Source organism: Wyeomyia smithii, chromosome 1 (genome assembly GCF_029784165.1).
Source record: "Wyeomyia smithii strain HCP4-BCI-WySm-NY-G18 chromosome 1, ASM2978416v1, whole genome shotgun sequence".
Classification (NCBI taxonomy): domain Eukaryota; kingdom Metazoa; phylum Arthropoda; class Insecta; order Diptera; family Culicidae; genus Wyeomyia; species Wyeomyia smithii.
In genome coordinates, this window is record NC_073694.1 from 109,771,890 (window position 1) to 109,787,077 (window position 15,188).

The window sequence follows — 15,188 nt, forward strand, 5'->3', positions numbered from 1 at the left end:
CGACCGTCTGCTTCGTCTTCGTCTTAGTCCGCCCCTTAGTATTCGACTGGATTAGTCCAATATAAGCCACATTGTTCGCCTTGGTGTATTTGGAAAATTAAACTCTTGGCTTTTTGAGGAAATAAAATATGTTTTTTTTGCATTAGGTAAAGTTGTTGGTATTCATCAAATAACTACGACAGGCGCAATATCAAACAGTTTTGATTAAATTCTTTCGGGTGCTGTAAAATATATCACATCATGAAGAAAGAACGAAGACTGGACAAATGGATTCTGTCAAAATTCGAACCTACAAACTTGTCAAATTCGACTGACGAACATTTCAGATACCATTTACATTTCGCACAAACCGCATTCACTAGCGAATGTTACTTTATCCAAAACTTAGGATATTATGCAGGGCCTTGTGATTTGCTTAAATTAGTAACTGTCATGAACTGACGCTTTCATAGTCACGTCCTGCTGTTTAGACAAATTTGTAATCCTTTCACAAAATTCTTCGACACAGTATATATTTAGTTTATTATTGATAAACAAACTCTTCAAACAGGCACAGTTTCACTTACTCAGGCCAACAGGAGAGTTTATTTTGCCTGTCATTAAAAATTATTTGAATTGTTTCGAAGCTCTGCAACCAAGGGCGACGAATAATTTTCAAGAAAATTATTTTTTTCTGCTAGACGACAATTCGAATATTGTAATTGAATAATTTGCTGTATCAGTTTAGTTGTAGACGCATCCTTGAAAAAAAAAGTGGATTACTGTTGATTTCTCTAACGTAAAATATCTACCGTATCATGAAGTACATTAGCAGATTGCCTTGGAATATCAGAAAAATAGCTGATAATGTTCGTAGACGTACTGTTCGGTGACACATTAACCTTTTGTAGCATGGAAATTTGTCGCTGAAAATCCTAAAAGTAAAATCCTATCAATTGCTTGTAAAATAAATACTTTTTGGAATGAACTTCGGATTTGAAACATAAACTTCTAAAGCTAAAAGCGGCATAGGAAGAAACACTAGGTATTGGTGTCCTGTGTATTGACTCATAATGATGTTTTTGTGAAATACCTATTGAATATAATCATTGCTAAAGATTGTATAACAAATTCTCTAAAACTATTCCCCAGAAATTAAATGCCGAAGCGCGTGTATTCAGATTTGAAACATAAACTTCTAAAGCTAAAAGCGACATAGGAAAGAAACACTAGGAATTGGTGTCCTGCGTATTGACTCATAATGATGGTTTTCTGAAATACCTATTGAATATAATTATTGTTTAAAGATTGTATAACAAATTCTCTAAAACTATTCCCCAGAAATTAAATGCCGAAGCTCTGGTTTCCATTAACCATTTAGGTTGCCTCTTTATCACTTGTAGACAGGCTTGGTTTCGCTCTGTTGCTCTTCGAATGCTCATTAGGCTATATTTTGTCGAGAAGGCTGATTTAGAACAAGTCATATATGAAGCACTTGTAGAGACACTCTATCTTTACGATTTGTCTGAAAATTGTAATGTTGAAATTGATATAGTTCCATAGCCAGAGTTGTTTTATTTTCATAGGTTCCAAAAGAGTAGCTCTTCTGGTTTTTCAAGCTTAGCTTGACTTTTACGTTGTACCTATGGCAATTTCTACAATACAATGTTTGGATCAATTGTAAATTCTTTTGATGGCGAACAGAGCAGTTTATGTTATTTTGTGGTGTTATATAATTGTTAATTTAGTGAAGTGATTCACGGTAGATATATATTCTAACGTGTGTCGGTAGTGAATCTACAAAAGGCTAAGTATTTACAAGAACAGTTGCTGTATACAGTAAGTTCACGTTGGCCCCCCCGCTTTCATAGCAGCGGTGGTGGCGCTCATTTTTTTTGACTCTGTCTCTTGTTCTCTGCATGTCTATTGGTATAGCGTCCCATGTTGACGTGTGTTGTGTGCAATGATTTGTTCTGGCTGTGGAACGGCAATCGTCCTATCGGATTAGCCGTTTAAATGTGTGGGCTTCAACTGTGCACGTTTGTTTCACCAGTGTACTGGACTCACCAAGGCAACGGCAAAGATAGTAACAGATAACGATAATCTTTGCTTCAAATTTGAAAAATTATTTTGTGAGAAATTTGAAAAATTTGAACAATTCGGTTTTGGGATTTAAAACGCATCACAATAAAGCTGCGATTAATGATGCACGCGCGCGGAATGGGACGGTTTTTTTTCTGAATAGGACCAAATCGGCAAGAAGCGTAAAATTGATTACGAAAATAGTGATAATGTGTTCGATGACGGCGTGACTTTTGCGCAAGTCGTTAAAGGTCGCGGTAAAAGTATTAAACAAATACCATGGAACGGAGCGAAATTGATCAATTTTTATAACATTTTCCAATTAACTAGCTTCATGTACATTTTTCCCGAAATAATATGATTTTAAAACAAGTACTGGTATGTGCTCCAGTAAACCTCTATGGCTATTGATGAAATTTCTATCGTCTACTTCATGAAATAACTTAGATAATTCTATAAGGTACTATGAGGTAAATTGGGGTGAAATTGATCACCATTGAAATCCATACATTCTTCTGGCAATGTCCATTTTTTTCGATATGCTAAAGATAAATGATGATTTCTGTACTAAATAACAGGAGGGTTGTGTGCAAAGCCACGACCGCAAGGTTGAAGTAGAATACTTTTACAAGAAAGATAACCCGGCTGCTTGCGTGTCAGTCATTTTTCTAGTAAATAAACGTTGACCAATCAGATCAATTGAATTTTACGCTTCAACAAGAATTGATCATTTTCAATAATATAGTAAGTTGCTTGGGGCTTGACAATTTTTAAATTTTGAGATGAAATTTTTTCGGATATCGTGCTCATGACTGAAGGAAAAGATAATTCAGTACGTTCTGAGACACGGAAATAAAGTAAAATTCATAACTTTTACAAATTTAAAAATGCAAATTAAGTCAAGGGAAAACGTTAACGCTTTAATCATCAGGTTTTTATTTCATCCCGAAAAGGACAATTTGTTGTTCAATTTAGTATCGGATAAGATGCCGATCACATCTTTGCGTTATCACTGACAGTGCGAATAAAGTATTCCTTGTGATAAAATAAACAGTGAAATGCTGATTTAACACTCAAAACTAGACGGTTCACTTGTTGTCAAAATGAGTCAACTTTTCATTGAATGCATTTACTAGTGCTCACTATCGCACAGAGACTGCATTTCACTGAAGGAGCTCACTGCACCAGCCGCTATCGATGCTGAGATCCGCTGCAACTAGTGCGCTATTCATAGCCATGCCACAGTTGTGGCCGCTATACGCTGCCATTGGTATCCACTGTCCCTGCATCAGCTGGCCCAGCTGCTATCGTTGCTGCAATCCGCTGCAAATAGTGCGCTATCCATTGCTACGCCACAGCTGTGGCCGCTTTCCGCCATCGCTGGTATCCACTGCACTGCTAGTACTGCTGCTAATGGAGGACGACTGCTGTTGTTGCTGCCTAGAACTATTATGAGCGGCTTCGACTGAAATAGGCTCTTATGTAGGCCAAATAGCATGTTTTAAATTGCAAGGTATATGATTCTGTCGACCGTGCTTGGGAAGCAATCATATAACGACCAATCAGAGGTCGAATTTTTCGTTTTGACAAGGCTTGACTATTTTCAATAGTACAATAGTGAGAATAATAAAATTACAAGTATCTTCTTTTGGGAAGAATCTTAGAAGATTTTTCAATCTATTGCTGCAAGAACGAAGGAAATCCCTCGAATTTCAACCGATTTATTAGCATTTGAAATTGGACATATTTTTCACTTTTTTCGGTTTTAAATTTTCATTTTACATCCCAATGTAGCCGAACTTCCTGAGAGAAGTATTCTACTTCAAAACCTAAATTAATCTATTTCTCATTCAAACTTTTATTTGTTTAAATAGGTTTACATGAACGCTTCAATCCAATAAATGCATATTCAATTTTTAGGTTCTAAAATATTGATGTTGTAATCTGTACATATAAAAATGGAGTCCGGTCTGTCTGCCTGTCTGTCTGTCTGTCTGATCCATATAGGCTCGAAAACTACCGAACCGATCGCCGTGAAAATTTGTATGTAGGGGTTTTTGGTGCCGATATATGTTCCTATGATAGTTTGAGACCCCTCCCTTTTCTGGAAGGGAGGGATCCCATACAAATGTAACAAAAATTTCTGCACAACTCAAGAACAAACCAAGCAAATGAAACCGAATTTAGCATGTGAATGTTTTAAGGGGTAACAAATATGTCCATAATGGTTCGACACTTAGAGCTAACCAACTAAATGAAACCATATTTGACAGGTGGATGTTTTTAGAAGTAACTATTTTTTTCCATAATCGACCTCAGGCAACATTTTGGAATGTAAGATGGCAACTTCCGGTTTCTGGAAAACAACCTAAAATGGCCGATTTCCACCCAATATAATAATATCCGGATCTAAAATGATACACAGGAGCTAAAATCGATCGAAATTGTCTTCAAATGCCATCGTGAAATCCAAAATGGCGACTTCCGGTTTCGGAAAAACAGCGGCAAACGACCAAATATCACCCAATATGGGTATTTCCGGAACCGTAATGATGCACTGGAGCAACAAATCGACTTCAGACAACATTTTGAATTGTAAGAAGGCAACTTCCGGTTTCTGGAAACGGAAATGGACGATTCCCATTAAATACGAGTATCTCCGGAACCAGAAAGATGGACAGAAGCTTAAAATTTATCACAGACACAATCTTGAATTTTCTGATGGTGATTTTCGGTGTCTGGCAAACAGCCGGAAATGACCAAATACCATTCAATATGAATGTTTTCGGAACCAGAATTACGCTCAGATGACAGAAATTGATTTCACAGGCAGTTTTAAAGTACAAAATGACGACTTTGGGTTTCTGAAAAACAGCTCACAGTGACAAATACCTTCCAATATGAGTATCTCCGGAGCCAGAATGTTGCAAGAGGCTAAATATTGACTTCACACACCATTATGTATTGTAAAATGGCAGCTTCTGGTTTCTGGAAAACAGCTAAAAATGGCCTATTTCCGTCTAACATGAGTATCTCCGGATCTAGAATGATACACAGCAGCTGAAATCGACCACAGACCCTATTTTGGATTCTAGGTTGGCGACTTCCGGTTCCTGCGAAACAGCCGAAAATGATTTATTAACACCCAATATGAGTTTTTCTTCAACCAGAATGACGCTCAGAAGCCAAAAATTATCTTAAATACCATTTTAAAATCCAAGATGGCGACTACCGGTTTGTGAAAAACAGCATAAGATAAACAAATACTATCCAATATGAGTATCTCTGGAACCAGAATGATGCAAGGAGCTAACAATTGACCTCAGGCACCATTTTAAATTGCTAAATAGCAACTTCTAGGAAACAGTCGAAAATGACCGAATAATACTCAATATGGATATTTCCGTAATCGAGATGATGCATAGAAACCAAATATTGACCCTGGACACCATTTTGAATTTAAAGACGACCACTTTTAGTTTCTGGAAAACAACCAAAATAACTAAATACCTCCCAATATGGGTATCTCCGGTGTCAGATTGATGCCAGAGAATCTGCTAAAAATGACCGAATACCACCCAATATGAATGTATTCAGAATTAAGGCGATGTACAGAAGCCAAAAGTCGAGAATGTTGTCATTTCGATAAAACCAATCCTTTTAAATGATTTGTTATTTAACTTTGATCATATCTTATGGCTGATTCGTCGTGCATTTGCAGATTTTAAACACATCGCAAGGAATCAATGAATTTGGAACGTTCAAATATTACGACATTACATTCAAATTATGTTGAGGCCACATATATCGATCAAAGCAGGTATAGTTTTAAAAAGTCTTTGAATTTTTTTTCTTCCCATAACTTTTGAGCCACATATCAAGTTGTTATGAAGTTTGTTATTTGTAAATTTGAGAGATGACTCGTTCGTATGACACTAGTTATGTTTAAATAAGCCATGTAATCTTTGAGATAATAGACTTTCGTTGTTTTATTAACAATTTAATACATAACGGTTGCTTAAGTTCGATTATAATCAGATGAAAAGAGAACGTATAGGACAGCCAAACTTTGAAACCACGTGTTGAAGAATAATTCATCAGTTAACCCTTAACTAGCCCGCTCATCTGATAATAATATTGATCAAATCGGTTGTGTAATTTCTAAGATAATGAAGTTTCGCGATTTTCACATTTCGGTACATTACAGACGAAGTTACAGTTCGATTACAGTAAAATTCAATAGGGTGCTATGAGGCAGCTAGACTTATTGATTGACACTAATTTTGTGGAAATCGGGTCAGCCATCTCTGAGAAAAGTGAGTGAGTCCAAGTTGTCTTCGGAATATGTTCATTTTCAAAGCTGGATTTCACATTTTTAAACATAACAGGCAAAGTAATAGTCCGATTGCAAAACAAACCAATAGGGTGTTATGGGGCAACTAGGCCTACCATTTGACATTGGTTTTATGAAAATCGGTGCAGCCATCTCTGAGAAACATGAGTGAGATTAAACAGTCTTCAGAACACGTTTCTTTTCATAACTTTTGAACCACAAGTTCATACTTTATAAAATTAGAAAATTAACGGTTTTTGAGGTAGCCCGTTCATTTGAAACCAATATTGTTCAAATCGGTTGTGTGGTTTTAGAGATAATGATGTTTCATGATTTTTACATTTTGATACATAAGCTCTAATCTGCACATACACACACATACACACACATACACACATACAGAAAATGCTCAGCTGAGTCGAGTGATATATGCCATTCGGCCCTTTGGAGCACTTTTATATCTTCGGTTTTGCAAGTGATTGCTATACCTTTCTAGGAGAAAGGCAAAAATATCATTTACAGCTAATTTGAAAACGAAAATAACGATATTTCAAGTTAAAGTTTGTTTATTTTGGTTTACGACCTGTTTATTGCTAAATTTACTCTTATTTGATCGTCGTTAGACCGATTTAAATTCGGTTTGTTGCAAAAGCTCAAAAACTAGCTCTGAAATTAAGAAATTTGTGGTTTCCTACGAATTCATCAGTGTATCTTTAATGGTATGGAATGATCATTGCTGAAAATTCCCTCAACTAAGATTACTTTAAGTAAATTCAATACTTTTTTGCCTTTGTCCTAGAAAGGTATAGCAATCACTGAAAAAACCAAAGGTATAAAAGTGCTCCAAAGGGTCGAATCTCGTATATCAATCGACTTAGTTCGACGAGCTGAGCATTTTCTGTATGTGTGTGTGTATGTGTATGTGTGTGTGTGTGTGTGTATGTATGTAACGGTCTCCCAATCTGACTCAATTTTCTCAGAGACGGCTGGACCGATTTTAATGAAACTAATTGCAAATGAAAGGTCTAGTTGCCTATTGAATTTTATTGTTATTGGACTTTAACTTTGTCCGTTATGTACAATAATGTGAAATCAAGCTATGAAAAGAATTATGTTTCTAAGACTGCTTGAACTCACCCACTTTTCTCAGAGATGGATGGACCGTTTTTCACGAAATAAGTTGCAATAGAAAGGTCTTGTTGGCTGATAAGACTCTATTGAATTCTATTATAATCGGACTGTAACTTAGTCTGTTATGTATCAGAATGTAAAAGTTATGAAACTTCATTATCTCAGAAACTACCCAACCGATTTGTACAAAACAGGTATCAAATGAACGGCCTGTCTTCAAAACCTGAAGATGGCATGACTGATTTCAACAATCTTAGTTTTAAATTGAAGTTTAAGTTGCTCTATTGGTTCTTATTTCATTTAATTATAACACTGGTTGACAAAATCGAAAAATATGCTGCTCTAAAGCTCACAATAGTTGCTTTAGAAAGAAAAAAATCACAGGAAAAGCTATAATTTTTCATTTTTTCTTAGTTTGACCTTCGGTCACACTTGTGTTGACCAATGTAATCGAACTTTTATTTTAACCATTATGTGTTAAATTGTAAAAATATTCGAAGTCTATTCTCTCAAAGATTACACGACTTATTAAAAAAAAAACAGGTGTCAAACAAAATGGTTGTTTCTTAAACTTACATAGAAACAAAACCCAAAGGCTGTTTAAAACTAGCTGCTTTATTCAAAGTTCGAAATTAGGAGTCATTATGAAATTTCGTGAAATTGCAAAAAAAAATTTTTCAAATGACACCAATTCTCGACGTTTCATGCATTTTTAAGTCATTTGGCACCAAAAAAAAATTTCGAAACCCGAAATTTCACGTGGGTGATTTTTCGGTTTTCAAAAAAGGCAAACTTCAATCGCTTTGCGCCACGCCATTTTAAGTCCGATTGAGCTGAAATTTTGCACAGGGTGTTTTTTCGAGCAGGTGAACATTTTGTATAGGGTTTTTGTTTTTGAAATTCGAGATGACCATTTTGGCTGGCACCCTAATGTTCATATGTGTGTGAATGTTTTATTTTAAATGTTCGGTATAGTTTTTTAAATTTAAACTTAAATTTTGTTGTTTAGAATGAATAACAAATCCAGCAGAAATTATTAAGGTGCATTTTTTAGGTGTTGGTGTAAATCTATTTTAACAAATCATAAGTTCGAATGAGAAAGGCTGGGTCTCACCGCTAGGTGGATTAATTTAGGTTTTTTGTTATTTGGAAACTTGTTTGATCAAATTTAATTGAGTTTCGACTGAGTTAGAAGAGTTTTTCGAAAATATGAAAAATTGCACCGGGCATGCAAGGGTTAACTTTGAAAGGTACGTAATTCATGCAAAAGTTTCGTTTAAGGACACGTTAACATTGCCTAGTGTTGTGAGAGCAATATATTTTGATTAGTATTTTTGCCTTTCTCCTAGAAAGGTATAGCAATCACTGGAAAAACCAAAGGTATAAAAGTGGTCCCAATGGCTGAATGTCATATACCACTCGACTCAGTTCGACGAACTGAGCATTTTCTGTATGTATGTGTGTATGTGTGTGTGTATGTGCAACTTTTTTTTCTCACTCACTTTTCTCAGAGATGGCTGGACCGATTTTCATGAAATTAATTGAAAATTAAAGGTCTAGTTGCGCCATGGGTTGCCATTGAATTTCATTGTAATCGGATTTTTGGTTTAGAGGTTATGTATCAAAATGTAAAAATCACGAAACATCAATATCTCAAAAACCACATAACCGACTTCAATAAAACTGGTTTCAAATGATCGGGCTGTCTTCAAAACCCTTAACTTTTAAATTTCGTAATGATTGAACATATGGTTCAAAAGTTATGTAAAGAAAAGTTATCCTGAGGTTGTTTAAACTCACTCACTTTTCTCAGAGATGGCTGGACCGGTTTTCAAAAAATTAGTGTCAAATGAAAGGTCTAGTTGCCCCATAGGTTGCTATTAAATTTCATTGTAATCGGATTATACCTTTTTTCGTTGTTCATCAAAATTTGAAATCACATAATGAAAGTAAATATATTGACTTTCTCCTAACGATCACTGGCTAATTAAAAGGTAGAAAAGTGATCCAAATGGCCGAATGTCATATACTACTCGACTCAGTTCGACGAATCGAGCATTTTCTGCATGTATGCATGTATAGGTGTATATGTTTGTGTGTGGGTGTATACGTGTGTATGTGCACCTTTTTTCGCACTCACTTTCTCAGAGATGGCCGACCGATTCTTTCTATCTTGGAGTCAAATGGAGGGTCTATTTGCCGCTTAGGTTGCTATTGAATTTCACTGTAATCAAACTTTTAGTTTTGGCGCTGCGTCAAAATGTGAAAATCGTTCGAAGCTATGAACATAGTTGAATTCAAATTAATGGGCTTTAAAACCCTTAAACAATGAATTTTATAATGTTTAAACATGTGGTTTGAAAGTTATGGAAAGAAACGTAACCCGCAGACTGTTTAAAACTATAGCTACGATCAAAATATGTGGCCTCAACATCATTTAAATTTGATATTGTACTATTTCAATTGCTCGGGATTGAAGTTGAACCAAAGAGTCATTTCTATCATTTCACTTTTTGCCTTTCTCCTAGAAAGGTATAGCAATCACTACAAAAACTAAAGGTATAAAAGTGCTCAAAAGGGCCGAATGTCGTATACCACTCGAGTCAGTTTAACGAGCTGAGCATTTTTTGCATGTGTATGTGTGTGTGTAACGCTCTCCCAATCTCACTCGATTTTCTCAGAGATTACTGAACCAATTTCAATGAAATTAATTGCAAATGAAAGGTCTAGTTGCTCTATAAGACCCTATTGAATTTTATTGTAATCTGATTTCTGGAAGTTATGTATCAAAATGTAAAAATCACGAAACATCAATATCTCAGAAACTACACAACCGATTTGAACATAATTAATTTCAAATGAACGGGCTACCTAAAAAACCCTTAACGTTTGAATTTTATGAAGATTGAACATGTGGTTCAGAAGTTATGGAAAGAAACGTGTTCTGGAGACTATTTAATCTCACTCATGTTTTCAGAGATGGCTGGACCGATTTTCTTAAAATAAGTGTCATATGGAACGTCTTGTTGCCCCATTAGACCCTATTGATTTTTTTGTAAACGAATTATTACTTTCCCTGTTATGTTCAAAAATGTGAAATCCAGCTATGAAAAGAAACATATTCCGAAGACTACTTGAACTCACTCACTTTTCTCAGAGATGGCTGATCCGATTCCCACAAAATTAGTGTCAATCAATAAGTCTAGCTGCCTCATAACACCCTATTGAATTTTACTGTAATCGGACTGTTACTTCGTCTGTAATGTATCTAAAAGTGAAAATCATGAAACTTCATTATCTTTGAAACTACACAACCAACCGATTTGAACAACATTGATATCAGATGAACGGGCTAGTTAAGGGTTAACTGATGAATTATGATTAGGGATACCATCCGTCCTGATTAAGCAGGACATGTCCTGATTTTGAGACCCGTTTGGAGCGTCCTGATTTATTTTTCATATTTTGGCATATGTCCTGATTTTTCTAAATCATGCCGGATGTTCAGAAATGCTGAAGACTGTTCAGTACTTTTACTTTGACTCTGAAACGAAACGGACTCAATTCGAACGATTTTTTTCTTTTGTTGAATTTTGTCAAGAGAAATTGTCTAGTCGTTGCAATCGTCACACATCTGACTTTTGGGTCCTAAAGCTATCTAGCTTTGTACGCACCATAATGGCGGTCGCTATAATGCGTTTTTGTAATATGCCTCTCTGTTTACGCCAGTTTTGGGATTTCTGCGGAATTGGCAACACAAATGTTGCCAGATTTATTTCTCTTATGATAAAATATGTGAAGACTTCAAATTGAAGTGAGTAGAGTTGTCAAAAGGGTGGGTGATTTTTTACAAACTTTGCATTACGTGTCCGCCATTATGGCGCGTAAAATACTGAATACCAGTTTTTATACATCATTTGAAAAAGCCGCTTTTTCTGAGCAAAACGTGATTTTAAAAAAATGTTTATCGTTTTCCTTCGATTTTAAAATTAAGAATAAAAATTGCTCGAAATGTCTTGAATGTCTTTCGCACATGTACGGTATATGAGAGAACTGTCATTTCTGGTATTTCGAGCAGTTTGTTATTCTTCATTCAAAAATCAAAGAACAACGATAAACATTTATTTTAAATCAAGTTTTTCTCAGAAAATTGCACTCTTTCAACTGGTATATAAAAATTAGAAAACCGTGTAAAACATCAGGACATAGTTTTGAACAGTTTACAGTGCTGCATTTTTAGGTATCTACTAACGCCTAATGAATCAAAGTTGCAAAATTGGATCGTCCGAGAAATACTTTAAATAAATAAATGAGTGTTTTGGTGTATTTTGAAGTGCAATTTCAAATTACTTGTTTTAATTATTGATACCTCAAAAAAAGAAAACATTGAATGTGTACTATAAAAAGTTGTCCTGATTTTTAACCCCGATCAAATGGTAACCCTAATTATGATTGAACACGTGGTTTCAAAGTTTGGCTGCCCTGCACGTTCCCTTTTCATTTTATTGTAATCAAACTTAAGCAACCGTTATGTTTTAATTTGTAAAACAACGAAAGTCTATTATCTCAAGTATTATACGACTTATTTGAACATAACAAGTGTCATACAAACGAGTCATCTCTCAAACTTACAAATATCAAATTTCATAACTCAGATCGACTTGAACTGTCCTACAGTACGGTCGCATTTTACCAACAGCTCGAGGTTAAGTCTTAGAGTACCGAGAGATATTAAAATTTTGCTTTTCGCTTTCAACAGGCAATCTTTTTAAAAGACTACCTGTTGAAACGCAAAGTAATAAATTTGTTTTTTAACGTTAACGAGTGTTTAGTGAGTAAATTTGGAAAGTGTAGTGAAGTTTTCCAGTTATGCCTGGAAAAAATAAAAAAGCTCGCTTTGATGCGGCTTCAAGGAAACGTGAGGCATCTCCTCCAAGTGACACTGAAATTTCGACTAACAGGTATGATATTCTTTCTTCCGTTGGGGATCAAGAAATCCAAACTTCTCATACTGAGCATAAAGCCGTTATGAAGAAGGTTAAAGTTCCACCTATTGTGGTATTTGTAGCAAATTTAAAAGCATTTCGATCAGAACTTTCATCATTTCTGTCGGATGTGAAAGTTAATTTTCAAATTTGCCGCAAAGGCGAAATTCGTATTTTGGCCGAATCTCTTGATGGCCATAAACATCTTTTACAGTATTTGACTGAAAAGATGTATAAATTTTATTCTTTTGATGCCAAAAACGAGAGACCGTTTAAGGCTGTTTTGAAAGGTCTTTCAAATGACCAAACTATTGAGGAAATCAAAGATTGTTTGTCAGAATAACTTGGTTTTGCCCCCAACCAAGTAATTTTGATGAAACGAAAGGCAAATGCCAAAATAATCAAACTGGAATACACCAGGAAAATTACTTAGTACATTTTGATCGTACCAAAGTAAATAATTTGAAATGTTTGGAAAAGCACGTGTTTTATTTAACGTGCGAATAAAGTGGGAAAATTTCAAGAGACATGAAGAAATTCATAATCTTACTCAATGTCGGAATTGTCAAGCCTATGGTCATGGAACTCGAAACTGCCATATGGCAGCAAAATGTATGATTTGTGGTGACACTGGTCACACGAAAGATATCTGCCCCGTGAAAGAGACCACTAATAGTTTCAAATGTGTAAATTGTGGGGGAAATCACAAATCTAATTTCTTTAATTGTCCTGTAAGGTCAAAAATTATTGCTTCCAGACAACGTAGGAATTCTAAGCAACCTGTTGTCAATGTGGGTATACAAAAGACATTCAATACTGTTCAGGCATCACCAGCACTTTCATTAGCAGGTGTGTCTGTAGGTAATATTTTAAATTCAGCTAACAAATTTCAGCCAAAAAATCCTGTTCAGGCAACACCAGGCTGTTCATATGCCAGTGTCCGTACAGGTAATATTTCAAATTCAAACAGTAACAAACCATCCGTGCTTGGTGCTGAAAAGTCAGCCAGTATTGATTTAGGTAGTCCAACTCCAAAAAAGATTGATTACCTACAGCAATCCATGATGCAACTAATGTCCGTTTTGTTGAACTGTAACTCGATGTACGAGGCTGTTCAAGAAGGTATAAAATTTACAACTAATATTGTTATGAAATTGAAATTCAGCAATGATTTTAAATAATGCTGTAAATTCTCTAAATTGGAATGCTCGCTCTTTAAAAGCGAAAGAGGATGAATTTTTCAATTTTTTAACAGTCCACGATGTGCATATTGCAGTTGTGACTGAAACGCTTTTAAAGCCAAATATTAAACTAAAAAAGAACCCAAATTACATGGTTCATAGGTTTGATAGAATTGATGTTGCCGGTGGTGGATTTGCAATAGTTATCCACCGTCGAATAAAACATCGCGTTTTACCCCATCTTGAAACCAAAGTTATCGAGAGTTTGGGAATTGAAATTGAAACAAGTATTGGCATTTTATTTATAGCCGCAGTGTATTTGCCTTTTCAATGCACTGGTGAGCGAAAAAATTATTTCACGGGAGATTTGCAAAAACTCACAAGAAATAAATCTAAATTTTTAATCATCGGTGATTTTAATGCGAAACATCGATCTTGGAATAATGCTCAAAACAATGGCGAAATATTGTTTAATGATTGCTCGGCTGGATTTTATTCAGTTTTATTTCCAAATGGTCCTACATGTTATTCTTCTATTAGGAATCCATCTACAATTGATCTGGTACTAACAAATCAAAGTCATTCATGCAGTGATTTATTAACTCATGCTGACTTTGATTCTGATCATCTTCCCATAACATTTTCTATTTCCCATGAAACTATTTTAAATCCCACTAGATCTGTGTTAAATTATCACAAGACTAATTGGGATGGATATCGTTCTACGATCGAAGAAAATTTGAATGATGATATTATTTTACAAAATAGTGCTGACATTGACAGAGCATTAGATAATTTTAGCAGCTTAATACTCAATGCCCGGAATTTATCAGTTCCTAAGGCTCGAGTGAAATTTAATGCACCAATTATTGACAGTGAACTTCAACTTCTTATACGTTTGAAGCACATACGGAGACGTCAATACCAAAGATCTCGTGATCCTACTTTGAAAATCATTTTTCAAGAATTACAAAAGGAAATTAAACATAAATTCACTCTCTTGCGAAATGAGAGTTTCATGAGAGAAGTTGAACAACTAAAACCTTATTCAAAACCTTACTGGAAGCTTTCGAAGGTTCTTATGAAACCTTCGAAGCCCATTCCAGTCCTTAAAGATGGTGATTGCATTTTTCTAACGAATGAACAAAAATCTCAAAAACTTGCTCAGCAGTTTGAGAGTGTTCATAGCTCCAATTTGAACGTAGTAAGTCCTACTGAAAATGAAGTAAACCAAAAGTATGATCAGATCACCACCCAAGAATTTCTTTCTGAAGAGGTATTGGAAACGAACTTGAATGAGGTGCGAACTATTCTCAAAAAATTCAAAAACATGAAAGCACCAGGATATGATGGGATTTTCTATATCCTCATCAAAAGACTTCCCGAAAACTCTTTAAATTTCTTGGTAAAAACTTTTAACAGATGCTTTGCATTAGCACATTTTCCTAAGAAATGGAAAAATGCCAAAGTCACTCCAATTTTAAAACCCGAAAAGAA

At 35.2% G+C, this 15,188-nt stretch overlaps 1 protein-coding gene across 2 annotated transcripts in view; it reads right to left on the reverse strand.

Moving 5' to 3' along the window:
* Positions 1 to 584: 584 nt before the first annotated feature.
* The window catches only part of LOC129734010 (myosin-10), a 540,672-nt gene continuing 526,068 nt past the window's right edge, over positions 585 to 15,188 (reverse strand). Inside the window, exons 8-9 of one of the 2 annotated variants that reach the window (XM_055695702.1) lie at positions 807 to 914; positions 585 to 740 (exon numbers count right to left, since the gene is read on the reverse strand). In XM_055695702.1, the coding sequence (XP_055551677.1) occupies positions 600 to 740; positions 807 to 914 (249 nt within the window). In that variant the 3' untranslated portion in view covers positions 585 to 599. Of the gene's footprint in view, positions 741 to 791; positions 915 to 15,188 lie in introns of both variants that reach the window. The other variant, XM_055695701.1, reaches the window with a different exon arrangement.